The 20,200-nt window shown below is 35.7% G+C and overlaps 3 protein-coding genes across 3 annotated transcripts; 1 reads left to right on the top strand and 2 right to left on the bottom strand.

Moving 5' to 3' along the window:
- Nucleotides 1–13,414: 13,414 nt before the first annotated feature.
- LOC110861406 lies at nucleotides 13,415–14,762 on the bottom strand. Its single transcript, XM_022110512.2, has 2 exons — nucleotides 13,969–14,762; nucleotides 13,415–13,889 (listed from the first exon to the last, which is right to left on the bottom strand). Exons 1-2 carry the CDS (start codon nucleotides 14,657–14,659, stop codon nucleotides 13,591–13,593), a joined length of 990 nt encoding a protein of 329 aa, XP_021966204.1. The 5' UTR covers nucleotides 14,660–14,762; the 3' UTR covers nucleotides 13,415–13,590.
- A 2,641-nt stretch (nucleotides 14,763–17,403) lies between these two features.
- LOC110861368 lies at nucleotides 17,404–18,298 on the top strand. The gene is made up of 3 exons (XM_022110472.1): nucleotides 17,404–17,644; nucleotides 17,715–17,874; nucleotides 17,953–18,298. Exons 1-3 carry the CDS (start codon nucleotides 17,404–17,406, stop codon nucleotides 18,296–18,298), a joined length of 747 nt encoding a protein of 248 aa, XP_021966164.1.
- An 88-nt stretch (nucleotides 18,299–18,386) lies between these two features.
- On the bottom strand, nucleotides 18,387–19,741 carry LOC110861367 (protein ANTAGONIST OF LIKE HETEROCHROMATIN PROTEIN 1). Its single transcript, XM_022110471.1, has 6 exons — nucleotides 19,626–19,741; nucleotides 19,411–19,540; nucleotides 19,067–19,346; nucleotides 18,885–18,993; nucleotides 18,722–18,828; nucleotides 18,387–18,655 (listed from the first exon to the last, which is right to left on the bottom strand). The coding sequence occupies exons 1-6, from the start codon at nucleotides 19,739–19,741 to the stop codon at nucleotides 18,387–18,389; spliced, it is 1,011 nt and encodes a 336-aa protein (XP_021966163.1).
- Nucleotides 19,742–20,200: the final 459 nt, after the last annotated feature.

Here is a 20,200-nt window from a genome sequence, read left to right as displayed (position 1 = left end):
AATGTGAGACAATTTGGGGAAATGACGGGAAAGTATTGGAAGACGATGTGGTTGTGCCCCAAGGAAATTTTCGTGTGTTTTCACCCCTTTGCTACATTTCGTTGGCAACGGTTTATTTAATAACCTAAGCTAGCAAATAACCTTTAAAACTATAATAAACACTATGCCGGCTTAATCAAAACAAATATCTTGGCTAACAAGGGAACCCTTACTTTCCACTCCCGATTTCCTTCGGATAGTCTAAATTTAAAGATAATCTAGTGTAATTTAAACTTTGTCATAGCACATGCGCTGTAAAATCGCATTTTCACAAAATATTTAGCAGAAACCGCACCAGAACGTGCAATTTTTCTAATGCTAAGCTTTTAGCCTTCGGAATCCGAAATTCGAATCGATGAAATGAAGTTCATAAAATCTGGATAAATTATATGTATACCAACGGGTCTGTAATTTTAATTATGCTAATCACGAACATACAAAAATGATGCAATAATTGTAACAAGTGAAAATTGCAAAAACCTGTAAATTTTCCAAAATTGTAATCTTTTTGTTTTATTCGAAATTGAACTTCAAAATTTATCGCTATTCATGCACTGCAAAAAAAGATTTTAGAAAAGAAAATTTTTCTTATCGTAAGGCAAATTCGCAAAAATTTCCAGAAATTGGAATTCATAATTCGTTTCTTGAGAAAAAGCTAAAATTAATATACCAATACGGAAATACTTTTTTTGAAATATTTTTCAAAATTGTTTGCTTTATTATTTTTTGCAAATTGCCAAGCAATTCGAAATTTGTATTGCCAGTTCTTCGCATATCTCAACAAGGCTCGACGTACACCTAGTGGCTAAAAAGGCTAAACATTTTAGGCTAAAATCCTGCAAAACAGTTGATTGATGCGAAAAATTGAAAATACAAATTTTAAAATGTTCCTCAATCTAAAGAGGCTACGAAGCAAACAATCACGAAATATATTCAAAACTAGCCCAGAAGCCCGTCTTAAAGACGGGCCGATTTTAAAATTGCCAACCACCATCTGAAAATTATGAAATTATTGCAGTATACAATAGCTCAGTATATCTTTCCTAACTTTGCTCTATAATCATATATTGCCAACGAATTTTTTTAACGTTGCTAAGGAGTTTTTTTAACGTTTCTAAGGAGTTTTTTTAACGTTGCTAAGGAGATTTTTTAACGTTGCTAAGGAGTTTTTTTAACGTTTCTAACGAATTTTTTTAACGTTGCTAACCATAACCATAACCATAATCATACTCATAATCATAATCATAACCATAACCATAATCATAATCATAACCATAACCATAACCATAATCATAATCATAACCATAACCATAACCATAATCATAATCATAATCATAACCATAACCATAACCATAATCATAATCATAACCATAACCATAACCATAATCATAATCATAATCATAATCATAATCATAACCATAATCATAATCATAACCATAATCATAACGATAATCATAATCATAATTATAATCATAACCATAACCATAACCATAATCATAATCATAATCATAATCATAATCATAATCATAACCATAATCATAATCATAATCATAATCATAATCATAATCATAACCATAATCATAATCATAACCATAACCATAATCATAATCATAATCATAACCATAATCATAACGATAATCATAATCATAATCATAATCATAACCATAACCATAATCATAATCATAACCATAATCATAATCATAATCATAATCATAATCATAACCATAACCATAATCATAATCATAATCATAACCATAATCGAAAATCGACTCGTGCTCTGATTGGCGGATATAGAAACCCAGCAGCCAATCAGAACGCAGGAATGTCACGGAAAATTTCACGGGACGGACTTTTCGAAATTATAATATAGATTGGTATTGGTATTGTTAATTGAACCCGTATTGGTAATCTTGTCCTTTTCTCTTGAAAAATTATGATCTCCAATTTCTGAAAATTCTCTCGAATTTTTTGCAATCAGCATACAATATAACTTTGTTAAAATCGTGTACGTTTTTTTGCAGTCCATCGAAAACGTTAAATGTTTAACAGTTTAAATTTCAAATCAAACGATTATGTAATATATGTAGATTTTGTGTTTCCTGGCTATAAATAAAATTCATTAGGCAATGTATAATTTTATATAATTTCACATGTATTTATTAATCAACCATTCAACAATCCAATTCTATTCCATTATTTTACGCATATTCATGGTGAAGATGAGTTATTATTTTACATGCTCAACTTTACACTGGATATAGGTATTTACTTGCTTACCATATTAATTAAAAATATAGGTATTATACTTATAATCAATATTTAAGCTGCCACCGAAAATTATTATGGAAGAATCGATACCCATCTGCAGCCTTTGGTGGAAATATTATATCGGAAAGTAAGGTATTGACTATGCTGCCCTTGTGCAAACTTGGAGAGCAAATAATAATAATTAAATTTAACGAAATCAAGCCGTTTACTATGTCAATCCTTTACCATGGGGAAAGTCATTGTCTTAAAATGTCTCATATTTTGTTAATCGTTGCCTTCCATTATCATCTGTATATTCATTTAGGTATTTACTTACCAAAGTTGACTTATTTACATGCTCAACTTTACAGCGGATATAAGTATTTACTTGCCATATTAATTAAAAATTTAGGTACATACATATTACACTTCTAATTAATAGTTAAGTTACTACTGAAAATTATTCTGGAACGAATATCAAGGAATTATACGTTTCCTATCTTTGCTCAAATAGAAATTTATGTTGAATATCTTCCACTTGTGCAAACTTGGAGAACAAATAATAATAATTAAATCTAAGAAATCAATGGGTTTAATATGTAAATCCTGGGGAAAATAGTTGTCTCAAAATATATGGATTTCACCAAACCAGTCGAAAGCTGAAGGCAGAAGGAAAATACGACCAGCCCAAGATATTTATCCTGTCGGATCTATGAATCACTAACTTACTCCAAAATGGCGACCACAGATATCACCAAACTGACAAAAGTAATCTTCCGATACGGAGAATACTACAACTGCCTACCATTCAGGTGGGGCAGAAATCTTGGGAAAATTATACTTATCGAAGCCAGGAGGTTAAATATTTTAACTTTCCTCGTACTCTTCCATTTTATTGTGTCAATTGGTCGCATAATCTCCGTCAGAGTACATTCCCCAAATATTGTGGGACAACTGGAAGCTGCAATTGGGGCACTAGTATATTCAACCGTATTATTGATACGATTCGATATTCCAGTCGACCATGTCCAAGCACGTCTCATTGATTTGACAATTTCTTCAAGTTATGGTAAGATGTTTGGAAATTTTAGTTATGGTGTAACTTGCTACCAACCACATATTCATACTGATTCCAATTTTTCCAGAAGTTATATCACATAACTTATATGTTAAATTCCCTGGAATTATTGGCCGAGTAAATTCAAAACGCTCGCATTGACACTAACCTCTTGCTTATCTTAAATTGTGCCACTAATATCGTTACTAGGACCAATTTTATGTCTCTAGTTTGTACAGAAAACTCAAAAGCCATATTTTAACATTGTCTTGGTATTGGAAAAACCTCATATTTTGGTATAAAAATTCAAAATTTTGCCATGTAAAATTCCAGACTGTAATATTAGTTGGTATGAGTCAAACTTCAAAATAATTTTATTTTTCAAAATTAAGTTCCTCATGACAGTTTTGTAACAACATTACTCTCACGTAGCCGGTCGCTGCACCTTATTTTGCTAACTACGTTAATGTCAAGTAGTTGGTAGACAAGTGGTTAATCTTTCTCGCACCAAAATTCTTAAAAGAGTGTAAATCTTATATATTTCTATTTTATTTACACTTCAGGTCCCATCAAGAAAACAAAGTTACAACTGGGAATGAAATTCTTATTCTATGCTGGCGGTCTGAGCGGTGCCATAATTTCTACTCTTCTGGCAATCACAACCATTTTCCTGCCATGTCAACCGATACTATTAAGCTCACTTCTTTGCTCGGATGGTCTATTTATGATAAGAAAATCCTACCTGTACTTATGGACTGTTCGCATATTTTTTGCATCTTTAGAATTAATTTTATTCATTAACATTACAATATCCTCAATTTATTACTTACTCTTAATCTTCCTTTCAGGAGTGGCATTTCTATGGGTGGAATGCAGAACATTTATAAAAGAGTTTAATGCTGGATTTGCTAGAATTGTGGGTTATAGAAAGTTTCAAGTTTTTGAGAAACTGCTAAATTCCTGTATCAGGTCGATGATCTTTTTAGTCACGGCACTAATCATTCCTGCCTTTCAGATTTTGATTTTCTTTGCGGCAATTAAACTTCACCATTCCGGTGATCCTAATAGCTTCGAGGTTTTCGTATTCGGTTGGTGCTACGTTGTGTGCTTGGTATTTACCGTGATCGTTTTTACTTCCACGGCACAAATCAATAATTTGAGCAAGACGTGGATTCTAAGGTGTAAGTGGGGCAATGTGAAAAAGTTGGAGAGAATGGTGTACAAGTCGCTCAAACCACTAAGGTTGGAATTTGGTAATAATTTCGTGGAAGCTGTAACTCCGCTAGTTGTACAGGAATTTTGCATGAGGCAAACGGTTTCATTTCTTATTTTAACGAGAGGAATGGTTTATCTGAATAAAAAAAATAGTTTAAGTAGTATTGCCACTGCCAAGTAAATAAGTATTTTTTAACTTGCCAAACAACACGCAGAAAGTCAGAATGTTATTTTCTAAAGCCTACATATTCTTTTGTACATTATTTGAATTCCTGAGTCGATATTGAGACGAACTTGTAATGTAAATGAGAAGTTCAAGCTACTTAAACTGCATGAGTTTTCACTACTACCTCTCAATATTTGCACATTAATATCTTTCTAAACTTAAACATGTGTTGGTACCGCACTGCACTGACTCAGGAGGAGACCACGCCAAGGTGATAATGACAGATCCTGATGCCCTTTGGATATGTGGTAGTACCCCATGAGAGAACAAAAAGTGTCAAAGGGTTTGATGCCATGGCCCCATTTGCGCCCGCCACACCCCTTTGAAGGTGCGCCCCATGCTAAACTAGCCGCACTAAAACCTTCGCCAAAGATCCAATTTTGATCGGATTTTCGAAAAAATTATATATTCTTGATCCCAGATAGTTGGTTTATCATATTCAATAGCAAAATCAACTTTTAGAAAATTTTCACTATTTTCGAAAATTTCCCGAACAGGGGCTGGACTTGAAAAATGCAAAATTGCAAAAAAGTTGAGATTGATGTCGTATATGATAAAGCAACTATCTGGGATCAAGAATATATAATTTTCTCGAAAATCCGATCAAAATTGGATTTTTGGCGAAGGTTTTAGTGCGGCTAGTTTAGCATTGGGCGCACCTTCAAAGGGGTGTGGCGGGCGCAAATGGGGCCATGGCACAAACCCTTTGACACTTTTTGTTCTCTCATGGGGTACTACCACATATCCAAAGGGCATCAGGATCTGTCATTATCACCTTCGCGTGGTGTCCTCCTCAGTCATGCACTGCATGACTTTCTATCACCTCAAAGTTCAAATCAGGACACCCGCACGAATAATCTAAATTTCATTATATCGAATTCTAAGACAAAAATGTTTGAGAATAATGTCCAATATCATACAACTAAGTTTTGGAATGCACTTCCAAACGACACGAAAAGGGTTGTAAGCTACGAGGAATTCAAAAATTCGGTTAACCAATATATTTTAATAAATAGAATCTAATTAGGCTGTACAATAATAATCTAACAATAACTAAAAATTATGTATGCTGACGCGGACTGGGTTGTAAATGAGTTTGTAATTTCAAATTGTTACCTTGCCAATAAATAAATCAAATAATTTACTGGTTTGAAAGTTTTTCTAAAGACGAAGACGCCAGTGAAATTTGCTGCCGTGACAAAGTGATACTTGATTATTACATCTTTTCCATACGAATGGGAAGGTATGTGATGTGCTATGTGACATGTTTATGTATAAAATTTGGGTATTTATTGGTGTATAGTAAATGTAACAAATACATAATGACTGTAGGAATTCAAGAGTCATGCCTATTCGGTCATTCATTGTGTAAATTTGGCGAATCTCTCTTTCTCATATCAACATTTGTGGATGCATATAAATATATAGGAAACAAGTATTTATTTATTTATAATTTGTGGCTAACCCCACTTGTATCAACAACTAAATTCTTCCGCTCTTTAGAACTTTACAATCGGTGATTGGTTTTTGTTTGGTGGGTTGTATATAGAGTTATTTAGTGGGAAACGTATTGGTTGTTTTAAGGTCTTGGACAGAACATACGTACAAACACAGCTATAAAATACATTTGTCATATGTACTGCAGATGCCAGATGAAGCATCGACCGATGGGTAATTAAAATGAATGTATGTATGACAGTCACCCCTTTTCAATGATCATATTGAATTATTGACTCCTATGCATGAGGTGAAGGGAAGTTTATCTGATGGGATTGATTAGCTGTATTTCTTCTCCGTTATGGTAAATAAGATTCCCACCCATTCTTTCGATTCTTCCATGCTCCGTAGATTAATGCGTTTGGTGTCCATGATATAAAACTTTATATCAAATACTTTATTGGCGTAAACATGTGCATTATATATACTGCGTAACTGACTAAAATGTTTAATAAACCCTTACAAACGAATATAAAAAGGAAGCGTCAGACAGTTATTAATATATGTCCCAAATATCCGTACGTCCTGTCTACAACGATCCAAACTAAAAATTCTATATTTTTGACCTTTGACCTCGTCTACACGGTGACGAGGTCATTGTACGTCAAATATATTTCGATTTCTGAATTCTCCATCAAAAAGTACGACTAAAACAGTCCAAACCTAAATTTGGACATTTTCGACCTTTGACCTCATCCCCACGGTCATAGGTTGATCGGAGGTCAAAAATATTGACGGCGTTGAATTCGTGGCGAAATTTCCTTTAAAATGACATCCCGTATGAAAATTAAGGCTTAATTCAATTTCGAACCACCCCCCTCCCGCTGTGGGGGGTGGTCCGATTGACCCCTAACAGACGGACGGACGGATAGACGGACGGACGGACGGACGGACAAAACGATCGCATAAGTAAACTGACGCTTCCTAATAATTGGGCTACCAAAATTTCCCTACTGACAAATAAAGTGAGCCGATCGCGTATTCCTGTTTTGGTTATTTGGTTGCTGGGATCAATTTTATCGCACTTGAGTTTGATTATTAGTGCATGTTTTTATTGCACGTTGTGACGCTTTTGGGTTGCGTCTGGTTCACAATCGTATTATGATTGATCCTTTCCTACTATATAAGTCTTTATATGTGAAATAATGGTCGAAACTTTGGTTGAGTTTTCATATTTTGAAGAACAATACGGAAGTTTATGCAATATTAAAAATCATAACTTCTTACTATTTGTTAAATGTAAAATGTATTTTGTATGAAAATGTTGTAAGCGTCTGTGTACAATTGCCCCATGAAGTAGTGGTGGTTGCCATGGTGATGTCAGAGGGGGGAAAAGTGAGTACGCGTCAGTCTTTGTTATAAAGTCGTAGTAAGTAAGTAGGTGGAGAATCGTCCACACTTGAGTTTGAGTCATCGTGGTAGGCAGACAAGTGAAAGAATTGTAGTTCGTTTTAATTATTGCTCACGATTTATTTGTAATAATAGTTAATTGTCCAGTGGAATAAAATCCAGTTTTAAGGAAATTATTAAACGTTTACTGCACTATTCACTCCAGTCAGCTTTCTATGAAACCCCAAGCAAAGCACAATTAAATATCTAGTAAAGACACTATACTTCGGGTAGAAGATGGCTTGGTTTTTACACTATTAATTATTTTTAAATACATATTCTTAAACTTATTAATTGGTAGAGCTTTCGTGGGACTGAAAACACGATGAATTATTTATTTTTAATTTATTCTATATTTTATTCATATTGAAGAAACAAGAACTTCTAATTCCAGATGTTGCTTTTTCTGCCCCTACTCGTTAACTGTTCTTCTCTTCTTCTCTCGCATCGGTCCAATATACCTCATGTGTAGCTTAACAAGGTTAAATATTTCTTAACCATTCTGACTTTGATTACGAGACAATTTGACTATTTGTAAAATTGAAACTTCTTCTAAACCAAAGCTAATACTATATCCTTTATGAGAAAGTTAATTATTAATCCTTATCATAAAGTAGTGCTTAACAAATTGATAAATAACTATGGACCTATGAGACTGTATTGGACCCACGTTATACTAAACAATAAATAAACATTCGAAACAGACTTTTCGAAGGCATTGGAGTTCTAAGATACTTTCTGCTTATCAAATATGAAAGATTATAGTTTATGGAGTGTGAGAAACTCAGCCATCAATGTATAGCTATACCTCTAATAATTACTTCAACAATTTATAAAGTGCACACATTTAATATTGAATGGAACTTTATGCTCGATCTACCACACATATGTATCTAATATATAGGACGAAACTCATCCGCTGCGTGAAGTCAACTTAACCTACTCACATCGTTCCTGATCATGAGAACTATGGGGCTAGGTTGCAACGTAGTTTTTCGATTAGGCTTCCTGTCATAAACAATTAAACATTCCTAACCAGTGTTTCTTTTTGGACGTCCAAAACCTTGTTTGGCCGGTTAAAACCACTGGTCAGTGTCCAAAAGTGGTCAAAATGGTTAAAAGTGGTCAATGTCCACAAGTGGTTAATTGTATATTGATATAACCTATTGACCACTTCTGGCCATTTTGACCATTAAATATCTGTGTCCAAAAGATGGTTTTAACCACCTTTTGGACACCGGCCTGTCCAGTGTGGTTTTAACCACACGAAACACTGTTCCTAACACAGTCAATGTAATTAATAGATAGTACGAATTAGGGTTGCCGCGGGTAGCGAAAATGCTACCCGTTGCCCGGCCCGCTACCCGCAGCCCAACTACCCGTACCCGCACCGGTACCCGTTGCCCGTTACCCGTTTTTAGAATTCAGTTAAACATTAAAAAACTACCAAAATTTTCTGTTGTAAAATGTCATTCAGAATTTCGTATATCTGCTTAATCGCACCAATCGGACCCCTTTTTAATCTATTTTATATATATAACTAGCCAATAAGCCCGTCTTAAAGACGGGCCACATTTTGTTTAACAGTAATGTAACAAAATTAAATTAAAGCGTTGTACAACTGATTGGTCTCCATGAAAATTATATTTACGGTGTTAAATAAGAGCAGTAATAATCAAATAATGTGGCCATAACAATAAAATATTAGGCTTGTTTGACATTTTGTATTATTTCTGCTAAGCCCTTTATTTAGCGTTTCCAAGGAATTTTTTGACGTCACTAAAGAATTTTTTAAGGTTGCTAGGGAATTTTTTCCACTTTGCTAAGTAATCTTTTAAGGTTGCTAGGGATTTTTTTTTGACGTTGCTAAGGAATTTTTTTAAGGCTGCTAGGGAATTTTTTTGACCTTGCTAAGGAATTTTTAAGGTTGCTGGGGAATTTTTTTGACGTTGCTAAGGAATTTTTAAGATGGATAGGGATTTTTTTAACGTTGCAAGGAATATTTTTAAGGTTGCCGAAAAAATTTTGTGCGGTTGCACCTTCTATTCATAAGAATCAGAATGGGAATGAGAATGAGAATCGGAATGGGAATCGGAACGGGAATCGGAATGGGAATCGGAATGGGAATCGGAATGGGAATCGGAATGAGAATCGGAATGGGAATCGGAATGAGAATGAGAATGACAATGGGAATGAGAATGGGAATGGGAATGAGAAGCATAATCAAAAATCGAATCCGTTCTCTGATTGGTTGAGCTAGAATGCCAACAGCCAATCATAATGCAGGAATGTCACGGGGAGTTTACGGGACGGACTTTTCGAAATTATAATATAGATCTTATACGTATATTCTCTATGTTTTGCATACGATACGATAGTACTTGGGTTTAAATACAGTTCCATGGCTATGTAGCAGGGAAAAAGACAATGTGAGGGACAGTCTTGCTCTAGCTTTGAAGAGAATGAATTGGCCTAAGATTGGATAAAGAAATACTGTATGTATGTAGTAAAGCTGTAGCTAAGATTGCATAAGATGTTAGGCTTAAGAGTAAATGAAAAATATTAATAGTTTAATTGTTACACATCCCTGTTAACCTCCAACGGAATTCAGACGTCAAAATCTAAGGTCAATGCATATTTTGGTAGACATTTTGTGTTGCACGTTCTTGTGTAGTTTTAATGGCCAATGTTTTTTTTATTTTTGAGTAATCTCTGGAATAATGGCACATTAAATAAAATTACAATTACTCAATACGAATTGATGTAATTAGTAATCTGTCTATGACTTGACTCGCAACAGTACAACAATGCGGATTATTAGTAGATTTTTTGAACAGATTTATAAACCAGTTCCCAAACCGGAGTTAGGTAGCAATGAAATATTGCTGTTTTATTGTTATTTATTTTCAATGACAATAAAATAAAGCAAGGGGCCGATTTATTGTTAACATTACATATAATCTCGGGAAGAATCGTAAGCTGATTTAAATTATGTATGAAATTATCTTATTTGAATTCCACCGAAACATTCATGAACATTTTGTTCAAAATCACAATCACCTAAACCATTATTCCAGAATTGCAGCGTCGTCGTTACCAATATACTAAAACCGAAAAACCTGATGTGGTGCAAAGTATTGTCCAGTTTGAAATTCTGTAGGAAATCATGACAAGAAATACTATTTTTAGTTTAGATCAAGAAGCGGCTTTTGACAGAGTCAGTCATGAGTATCTTTTCAAAATTTTACATAAAATCAGGCTTCCACCTTCATTTATAAATTACATTAAATCAATACATAGTGATTTGTATTAATCGGTATCATTTGGTAAGTCTCTTACTCCTAAAATACCCATGCAAAGGGGCTTGAAACTTGGTGACCCAATTGCAGGCTTTTAGTTGCTGGACTCAGCGCCTAGCACATAGTGCCAGAGCGCGTAATATGATACTCTCAGCTTACGCTGATGATATCAACGATTTACTTGGTCACAAGGGACAAGTGGTTGAGACATTTTATGCCCGTTATTCTTCATAACGGTTAAATAGAGCAAAATCTGAAATTCTGTTACTTGGTGACTGGAAAACCAAAAATTACAGTTTCAATTATCCAGTAAGGACGGACGGTTTAAGGATTTTGGGGATATGGTTCGGGGACAGCGCTTTCATGTTGCAAAATTTTGACCTTTTGGTGGATAAATTGCGACAGATTCAGAATTAAGCGTTGGGTAATCCGGCATTACTTCTATCTGCCCTATCTGAGAATGCTGGTCTTGGGGTGATGCATCCTAAAATTATGTGGGGCACATTTCGTCTCACTTTTATTGAAAAAATATTCACCATGCAGAGTACGGAATTTTCTGATTTTCATAATCAAAATATTATACAAATTCTGACTACAAATAAACCTCTTGTCCATACCCCTATTATCAAAATGTTGCACGATTAGTAAACAAATTGGTTTAAAATTAGAAAAAATAACGCCAGCAATTTTCAATAAATTAGCCCTTTCAAATTCATTTTTTTAAAAATAGTTAGACTTTTCCTTATATTTTGAAATCTGGGATTACAACTATTGAAATGTTTCGTGCTACCGACCCCTCTATTTTGATTAGTGGGGTCCATGCCGCATCACTGGGTAATTTGGAAAGTGATATCAGAACACTAAATCAGATTTTGAATTCTGATTATGTGTCCGCAACAAACCGGCCTAGCCTCAGATGCCTTGCCTTTTGCAGCACAACTGCATTTAACACCATTACAAAGGCAACAAAGTACCTTGGATGCACTCCATTGGCCTTGAATATAGAGTGGTCCAATGTTTAGGTGACGAATGTTGGTCATTCCTAAAAAAGGCTGAGGTCCCAAATCCTAACAAAGATTGTGTTTTCAAAATCTGGCACAACACTGGCCTAACCCCGAAGATAGCGACAGCTATGGGGCTTTTTTCAAGTAGGGTTGCCCTTTTTGTAATTTGAAGGAGATTACCACTAGTCATTATCCAATCTGTCCACATTTCAAACTCCTTTGGTTGTTAATTTTTTAAATCTTGAAATTACCAATAAACCCTATGAGCCTTAAGGACGTGCTACGATTTTTTATGGTCTTTGCACTATTTACAAAACTGATGTTCATACTCTGAACAAATTTCCTGGTCAATTTGATTTCAACAATCATTTCCGGCAAATGGTATTTGGTAGAATATTGTTCGAATATCATGTGTCGAAAAGAATGGGTCAGGCCTCTTTAGAAGAATTCCATAGGAAATGGACTAAATTTAAACTTTTTAAAATAATTGACCATCAAATCTTTATTCAAACTTTTTATAAGTTTGAATTTTAACATTCAATCTAAACAGATACTCTTTTAGGAAGCCAGGATATTATGCTTTCAGCAACAATGGACTTGAGTTGCATAGCATGAAATATCTTAAAATTAAACTCTATTCTTTATTATACCAAAATAATTAATTAATTCTTTTAATTTTAAAACAAATCTTCTGTAAAACGTTGTCGACCGGGCAGTGGGTGTGGGCGGTGTTTAGTTTGAACTCCAACGACACAAAAACAAAGACCTCCCCACGAGACAAATATGTAAAATGGCATCCTTCCCTATTTTTCTTTATAATTGATTTTGAAACTTCTCATTTTCAACGCCATAGGTTATTTTAATTTTAGAAATTATTTGATTTGATTTTATTTTATTTAAAAACTAAAAACATAAGTCCATGTTGGTTGATTACGCAACCTTGACTTACAAACTTTTTAATTTCTACCACTGTCCTTTTAGTATGTGGGCATTTTTTAGTGTGGCAGTGGATACTTGATCTAAGCTAATAATGATTTTGTAATATTTAAATTATGGAAATGATGGGCTGAAATTCCCCCAAATTTATTAGTAAGCAAAAAACAAAAAATACAAAATTGAAGAGAACAGTTCAAGAAAGGTGTGAATCTGGAGATGTCCAAAATGACAAGATTTCTATTATTAAAATAAACAGACTTTACATCCTACTTAATCTGCGAACGGACAACCTTTAAAGTAAAGGTTGTCCGTAAGATAGTAATCTTAGAATGGCTCAATTGCAGATAGGGGGTTTATACCCGTAATTTATTAATCTTTCAACTTTTTCTGTAATGATATTACCTTTATTTTGGTGATTTAAAGCAGTGTTATTTTTCGTATTTTTTTACTTTAGTAATAATGTATGTTTTGAGGAAATGAGGATGTAGGTATTGCCGTTTATTTACGGAGCAACATGCTGATTCGTGCAATATCTTTATTTTTAGTTATGCCTGTTTTAGACTAACACAATGGTTTGCTTATTTATAACGACAACGCTTGGAATAATTCGTATTTAATTTTGTTTATGTATTCAATTCCAAATTTACGATTTCACTAAATCTAACTGTCTGGGCACTCTTTTCAGGGTAGCTGAATATACCAAATTTTATCATGAAGTGTCTGATCGCCTCCTGGAGTGTCGCGGGTGTACCCTCCAAAAAAGTAGATCCTCTTCATACCCTCAACCCAGATGGCATTCGTAACTGAGAGATATGTCTTATTTTCCTCACTTGCAGGAAAACCTTCAACCCCAACCATTTCACTTTGCATTGTTACTGGATCGAATTTAAGGATTGCATCGGGTCGGGGTCCCGTCGTCCAGTTGCCATAACCTCCAATAATCCATGCTTGCTTTCCATCCCAGATTGAAGACGGGGTTCCTATTTTTTGCAAATTGTATAAATTATTACGCAAACCGTAAATTTATTAGTAAATTATGAAAATAAAAAAATTGCAAACCAGTAAATGAAAATCCTTCCATGATTGAAACTTGTTCCTCAATTTGTAGCGAAGTCATATTAAACTTGAGAACTGATGTGGTTCCTTCCCCCACTACGAATAAATATACACTCCCAGCCCCATCCGATACTCCGGTCTGCAACCTATACTCCGAAGGTAGAAGTCCAACTCGTTCAGAAGTTGAGTTAGTTTGGTTAAAGGCAACAATCACTTCGGGATAAAGTGCTCCACCCATGATGTAAATTAAATTTGGGTCATCCCATTTTGGAAATGCGATTGACCCGTAATTGTCCCACGGGATGACTCCAATTGCTCGGACGGGGTTAATATTTCCGGGGATGAATTTGTAGATATTGTTGGTCCCATATTGGCTGTTTACCATGCCCCCGTGAAAGTAAATGCTTCCAGAGGTGTCGATTGACATTGTTAGAAAAGCTCGGTTTGAGGGAAGTTGTTTGACAACTTTGATCTCATCCGACGCAATCGAGTACTTGAATATGTCGTAGCCAAGACTGTACGGTATCGCACCGGCTATGTAGATCGAATCAGAGCCGTCGTAAATTCCGATGTTGCCGTATCTCCCCCCGGAGGGGAAGAAAGCTTGACATTCTACAGCGACTAGTTGAGAGTAGGAGGACGGGAGGAAAAATTGGAGAATGAGCGCCACAGCCAGTAGTTTTTTAAGCGACATGGTTTAAAAAAGGTGTCACAATGAGGACGAAAAATTTCAATGTTAACAGTCAAGGGGGGAAGACGGCAATGATTGAAATTGAGGTCGAATCTGGTTCATATGGCAACAATCTTGTCTGGATAGGAACATGGTCAGGTTGCCGCGGTGCAAAGTACGTGATTATTCAACATGGTTATTCAATTAGTGTTGACCATGTGCAAATTGGATGAATTGAAGTTGGCTGCGCATAGGCTGATTTATAATTGTCTTCCAATCAATTGATAAAATATTCAAGTTAAATCGAGATAAAAATATAAATCAATTAAAGTGCCATGTTCAACTTTAAATCATCCAAATTGTACATGGACAACACTAATTCCATAACCACGTTGAATAATCACGACGTAGTTTGCACCACGGCAGTTGCAGTCCAGGCAAGATTGTTGAACCAGACTCGAACCATATTTACCCAGTAACTGCACACTGGGTAAATTATTGGATGTGTTGAACCATTTATTTAACATTCTAAAGGATGCACTTCTATATATGAAACTTGATAAGGATGGTGATGTCAGAAGGGTGTCATTTTTTCATTTCCTTGATTTCTGGGGGTTACAAGGCAAACGTGGATTAGTGATGAAGAAGCATATATCTGGCATGATTAATTGACACTTTAGTTGTAATCCGTGAACCGTAATACAGTTGAATTTAATGTCTGGAAAAGAAATCGTGAATATTTATGTTTTGTGACGTCCGTGACAAGGCGATTGGATGAGAAAGTGTGTCCACATATACTTACGATCTACCATTTCCTGCCGTCCGCAATGATTCCTTATGTTGCTAAAACGCACATAACTTGATCTCCAGACTTTCAGTTTTTTATATATCTTTATTACATCTTGCCAATTAGTTCATGCTATGTTTGGATCGCGTGATGCTTAAATTGATGAATCTAAATATTGTTTAGGTAACTATTAAGGACGAAGTACGCACATTTGTGTATTATTTTGCTTTCCCTTGGGGACGAGATACACAAATGTGTATAGTGCTTGTTTTTCATTTAAGAACGAAATACACATATTTGTGTACCGCAAAAATTATCTTGACATCAAAAAACTCACAAAATCTCAATTTTGAAATTTTTCTGTTGTATTTTTTGGAAACTCTCAATGGTAAAATGTTCATTTTTTAGAACTTTTTCCTGACAAATTTTGGAATTTTCCCTATATCAACCAATGTTAACAAGTGGATTATTCGAGTTTTTCATGAAAAACTCGGAAATTAAATACTGGTGAGTTTTTTCAAAAAACACTCCGTAGTTTAGGGAAATTAAAAAAAAAATTAGTCGTTGTTACGGTGTGGTAATTGCGAATGCAACATAGTACTCAACGATTTTTTTAAATAAAAATCACTAGTTCGAAAGAGGTTAAACTAACAGTTGAACTTGAAAATACTTTCATATAAAAAATGCATTCCTTCCTCTGATGTCAATGATCCTCGCTTCCACTTCCCCCATGTTATTTTTAGTAGCATTTTTATTGAAATATTTAATACACTGGAATTCGGTCATAATTATGAAATACATTATTACAAAACAAAAAAAATCAATAATTCTCTTCTGGGATGGTACAATTTGTACTTGTATCAATGATAGCATTAGTACTTATGTACGCGTTATTCTTAATTGAACCAGAGTCAGGTGTGTTAAGTGGTTGCATAAATACGATCTTTATTTTTAACAGGTAATTGGGATTGTCAATAGAGAGGTAGAGATTGCTGTATTCTAGTCGATTTCGATTCTAAATTCCACTGAAGAGGTGAGTCATCGCCTCTACAATAGAGTACAGACCGACAAAATCGGACCCTACTCGGAACTCAACTCTCCTCTAGATTTAAAATTCGCGCGTTGTTAAATTGAGGCTCTCAGTTATTTGCGGTACAAAATGAAGTTCAGCATACATATACGATCGTACAATCAAATCTCTACCTCTCTCGCCGACATTGCAAATATTCTCACTAGAATACAACTATAGAATCCAACTACTTTACAATACAGATTTCTCTACCTCTCTAATAAGGAACATGGCAACATTTATGCAACTGAAATATTTGAATAACAAGAAAAAATATTTAAGAGAAACAGGGACTTTAGAAGGAGCAGAGAGAGAAATAAAAATTACATGGTTTGAATATCATGCTATAATACAGTTGGCATAGCTGGCCATTTCTAACCCAGGATGAGAATAAGCCAAAAAAAGCGCGAACTCGAAGGCTCAAGGTGTATTTAATTTTCTCTCTGTACATATTTTAAAATTTTGTACCTTTACGGTGGAATTTAATTCGCGAAAATAGTCACACCTATAGCTTAGAGTATTCTCTACATCAATCAGCTAGTTTCACTTAAAGGTGGATTTCCACCGGCGTGAGTTGTGAGCGACCTACAGCGGAAAATGTCCGACGAGTCATTTCCACCAAAGCAGACAAAATCCGCTCTACGCGGCGGAGAGTGAGTCGAGTGGAGCGGATTTTTTCATCGCATTTCCACCAACCGACTCATCTCAGCGCAAACGATCCGCGCTCACGAAAAAACAGTGAGTTGGTGAGTTGAACTTGGTTCAACTTTTTTTCGTCCGCTGGCCAAAATCTATGACAAATTCTCATCTCCTTCAGCGGAACATATGAAGTCGCACATAAAATCACTTCTTATTATTTACATGCAATTAAACACACATTTTATAAAATTTGAGTATTTAAATAAAACTAAAATGTCGAGTGTTAGTGAGATTGAGGGAGAAAGTGTGGATATGGGAGGGGATGAAAATAAAGTAATGGGGGAGGAGATACCGGACGCCCGTGAGAATAGTTGGAGTAACGAAGATGTCGAGTTACTTGTAGAGACAGTGCGCTCAAACCCAATTTTGTACGATGTTAAGTCAAAGGATAACAAGAACACTGGGAGGAAAGAACTCGTTTGGTTGAACGTCTCCAACGCTGTAGGGAAGGATGGTAAGCTTTACCATGACCCTGTGGCGCCACGATAATTCATATTAATCTATGAAATTTCGCGTTTTTGTAGTTTCTGAGTGCAAGAAAAAGTGGAAATATTTGCGAGATAATTTTAATAAAGTCATTAAAAAGAGAAAGGGAAAATCGGGAAAGTCCGGAAAGAAAGAAAAACAGTGGGAGTTTTTAGAAATGCTCAACTTTCTAAAGCCGTTCGTTATTGCAAATACCGAGTATGTTTACACCCACTAAATATATATTAATAAATTATATTAACTAATTTTTGCTGCATTGCTGCATTTAATTCGCAGATGTTCTGGTAATTTGGAAAAGACTCCGGCGCCGGAGGACACTACCGATAGACATGACAATTCTTGTGGCGCAGATGCAGACAAGGATGACTGCAGCAAAGCCGAGACCTCACCAAAGAAAATAAAAATGTCAGAAAAAGTTGATGCGGCTTTATTGGGATATTTAGAAAAGCAGGTTGTGAAAGATTCGAACCACCATTTTTGCATGGCTCTAGCGGATGATCTAAGAAAGATGACACCAGCTCAGGCATCCTTCGCAAAAATCAAGATTCAACAAGTGATGTACGAGGTTGAATTTCCACATAATGCAACACCGGCGCCGGGACGACCTGATTTTATTGATTAAATTGATGATTACAGTTGTTATCTAACTTGAAATCGTTAATGCGGCATAAATTCTATGACATCGATTAATTAATAAATATTAGTTCTATTTAATCCAATCCAATAAGGTTTCGTCGCCATTCTACTGCCCCTTCATTCACGAAGTATTCCGCAAAACTATCTCTCATCTCTCTTGCTGCAGCGCTGTGCATATTAGAACTCAATCTTGTAAGGTTTCTAAGCGCCAATGAGTGTTCCTCTTGTCTCCATTCGCCGTTGTCTTCGTCCCCAGTATCCACAAATCCTGCAGGGCAGTACGGGTCTAAGCTCGGCGCCGAGAGATCTTGAGTCCGCAAAAAGTTGTGTAGTGCAATGCAAGCTGTACAATGACAACAATAGATAATTATTTTAAGCAGACATACTGTATATAAATTGTCGAATTTACCTTTGATGATACTTTCCACGTGCTGTGGCTGGGCAACAATGGGTCGTCGGAATATTCGGAAGCGCTTCGACATCACCCCGAACGCATTTTCAATAATTCTACGAGCCCTTGAAAGACGTAGTTAAATATTCTGCGCACTTCAGTTAGCCCTCGTCCTGGATACGGCCTCATCATGTAACATTTTAATGGAAACGCTTCATCTCCAACGAATGCACATGGTAATTGTTTTATAGAATTAGGTAGTAATTTGGGTCCCGGAATTCCAAGCCGGCCTATTGTAACAACCATTTCCATTAACATAATTCCAGAATATTACGGCGCCGCGGTATATCAATTTAAAATTACCTGATTCCAATCTGGTACCCAATGCTGAAATTGAAAATACACCCGCATCGCTTTGCCTCCCGTAGGCGCCTACGTCAACCGTTGTAAATCGGTAGTCAGCATCACAAGAAGCCATCAATACGATGCTAAATCTTCCCTTATAATTGTAGTACTGCGACTCAGATTTGTATGGAGCTTCGATGTCTACGTGTTTCCCGTCGACTGCGCCAACACAATTTGGAAAATTCCACAGCTCCCTGAATCCTCTTTCGATTAAGTTAAAGTCTTCACTTGTTGGTGCCTACAAGCAGCCGTTCCCGTGAAACAATTATTAAAGCCTCCAACAATTTATTAGATGAGTTTACCTTCACAAATATAGGGCTGAGCCTATTCCACAAAATCTGTGTAGTCTCTCGAACAATGCGCCAAACCGTGGTATGACCCATACTATAGCTTGTAGATATACCTGCTAAGCTATCTCCTGTGGCTAAATATCTGCAAATTATGGATTATAAAATATATATACACTTATTACAAAATATGCTAACATTTAATTCTCGGCGCCGAGTCTCCAACATACCTAAGGGTGACAAACAGTCGGAATTCAGGGGGAATGGACGCCCTATAGTTTGTGTCCTGCTTCTGCAGGTCTTCGCGAACAATACCCAATATTGTGTCAAACTGTGGTGGTGTCATCCTTGTGTATTGACGAAATTTCACAGGGTACTTCTTATACATTTCAAGTATTTTTAAATGTTCACCCCACACACCTCTAAGTAAATTAAGGGGGTGGACCCAATAACGATGAGTTCTTTTTTTCCGGCGCCGGACTAGTGCCAACATAATTATTGGATCCATTGCTAATTAAATTTTGCAAGTTTAAATTTTTGTTATTAGTAGTAAATTTGGAGCACACTGGGAACTTGGTTGAGCGGGATTGGTTGCAATACTCACATTTCACTCAAGGGACGACCTTTCCGGGTGGATTGGAGGATCTCGCATTTGCTTTGGACGAGGAATGGCGTGTAAGTAGTTCTTCTTGCTATTTCGAATTTCATAACAGAGATACCGAAATAATTCGCTTTCTGATTTTAGGGAATGACTGAGGCCGAACAGGTCAAGTATGCCGTGTACCAAGAGGAGGAGGAGGTGGTG

Source organism: Folsomia candida, unplaced genomic scaffold, assembly GCF_002217175.1.
Source record: "Folsomia candida strain VU population unplaced genomic scaffold, ASM221717v1 Fcan01_Sc041, whole genome shotgun sequence".
NCBI lineage: Eukaryota > Metazoa > Arthropoda > Collembola > Entomobryomorpha > Isotomidae > Folsomia > Folsomia candida.
This window is presented reverse-complemented; position numbering and strand designations above follow the sequence as displayed.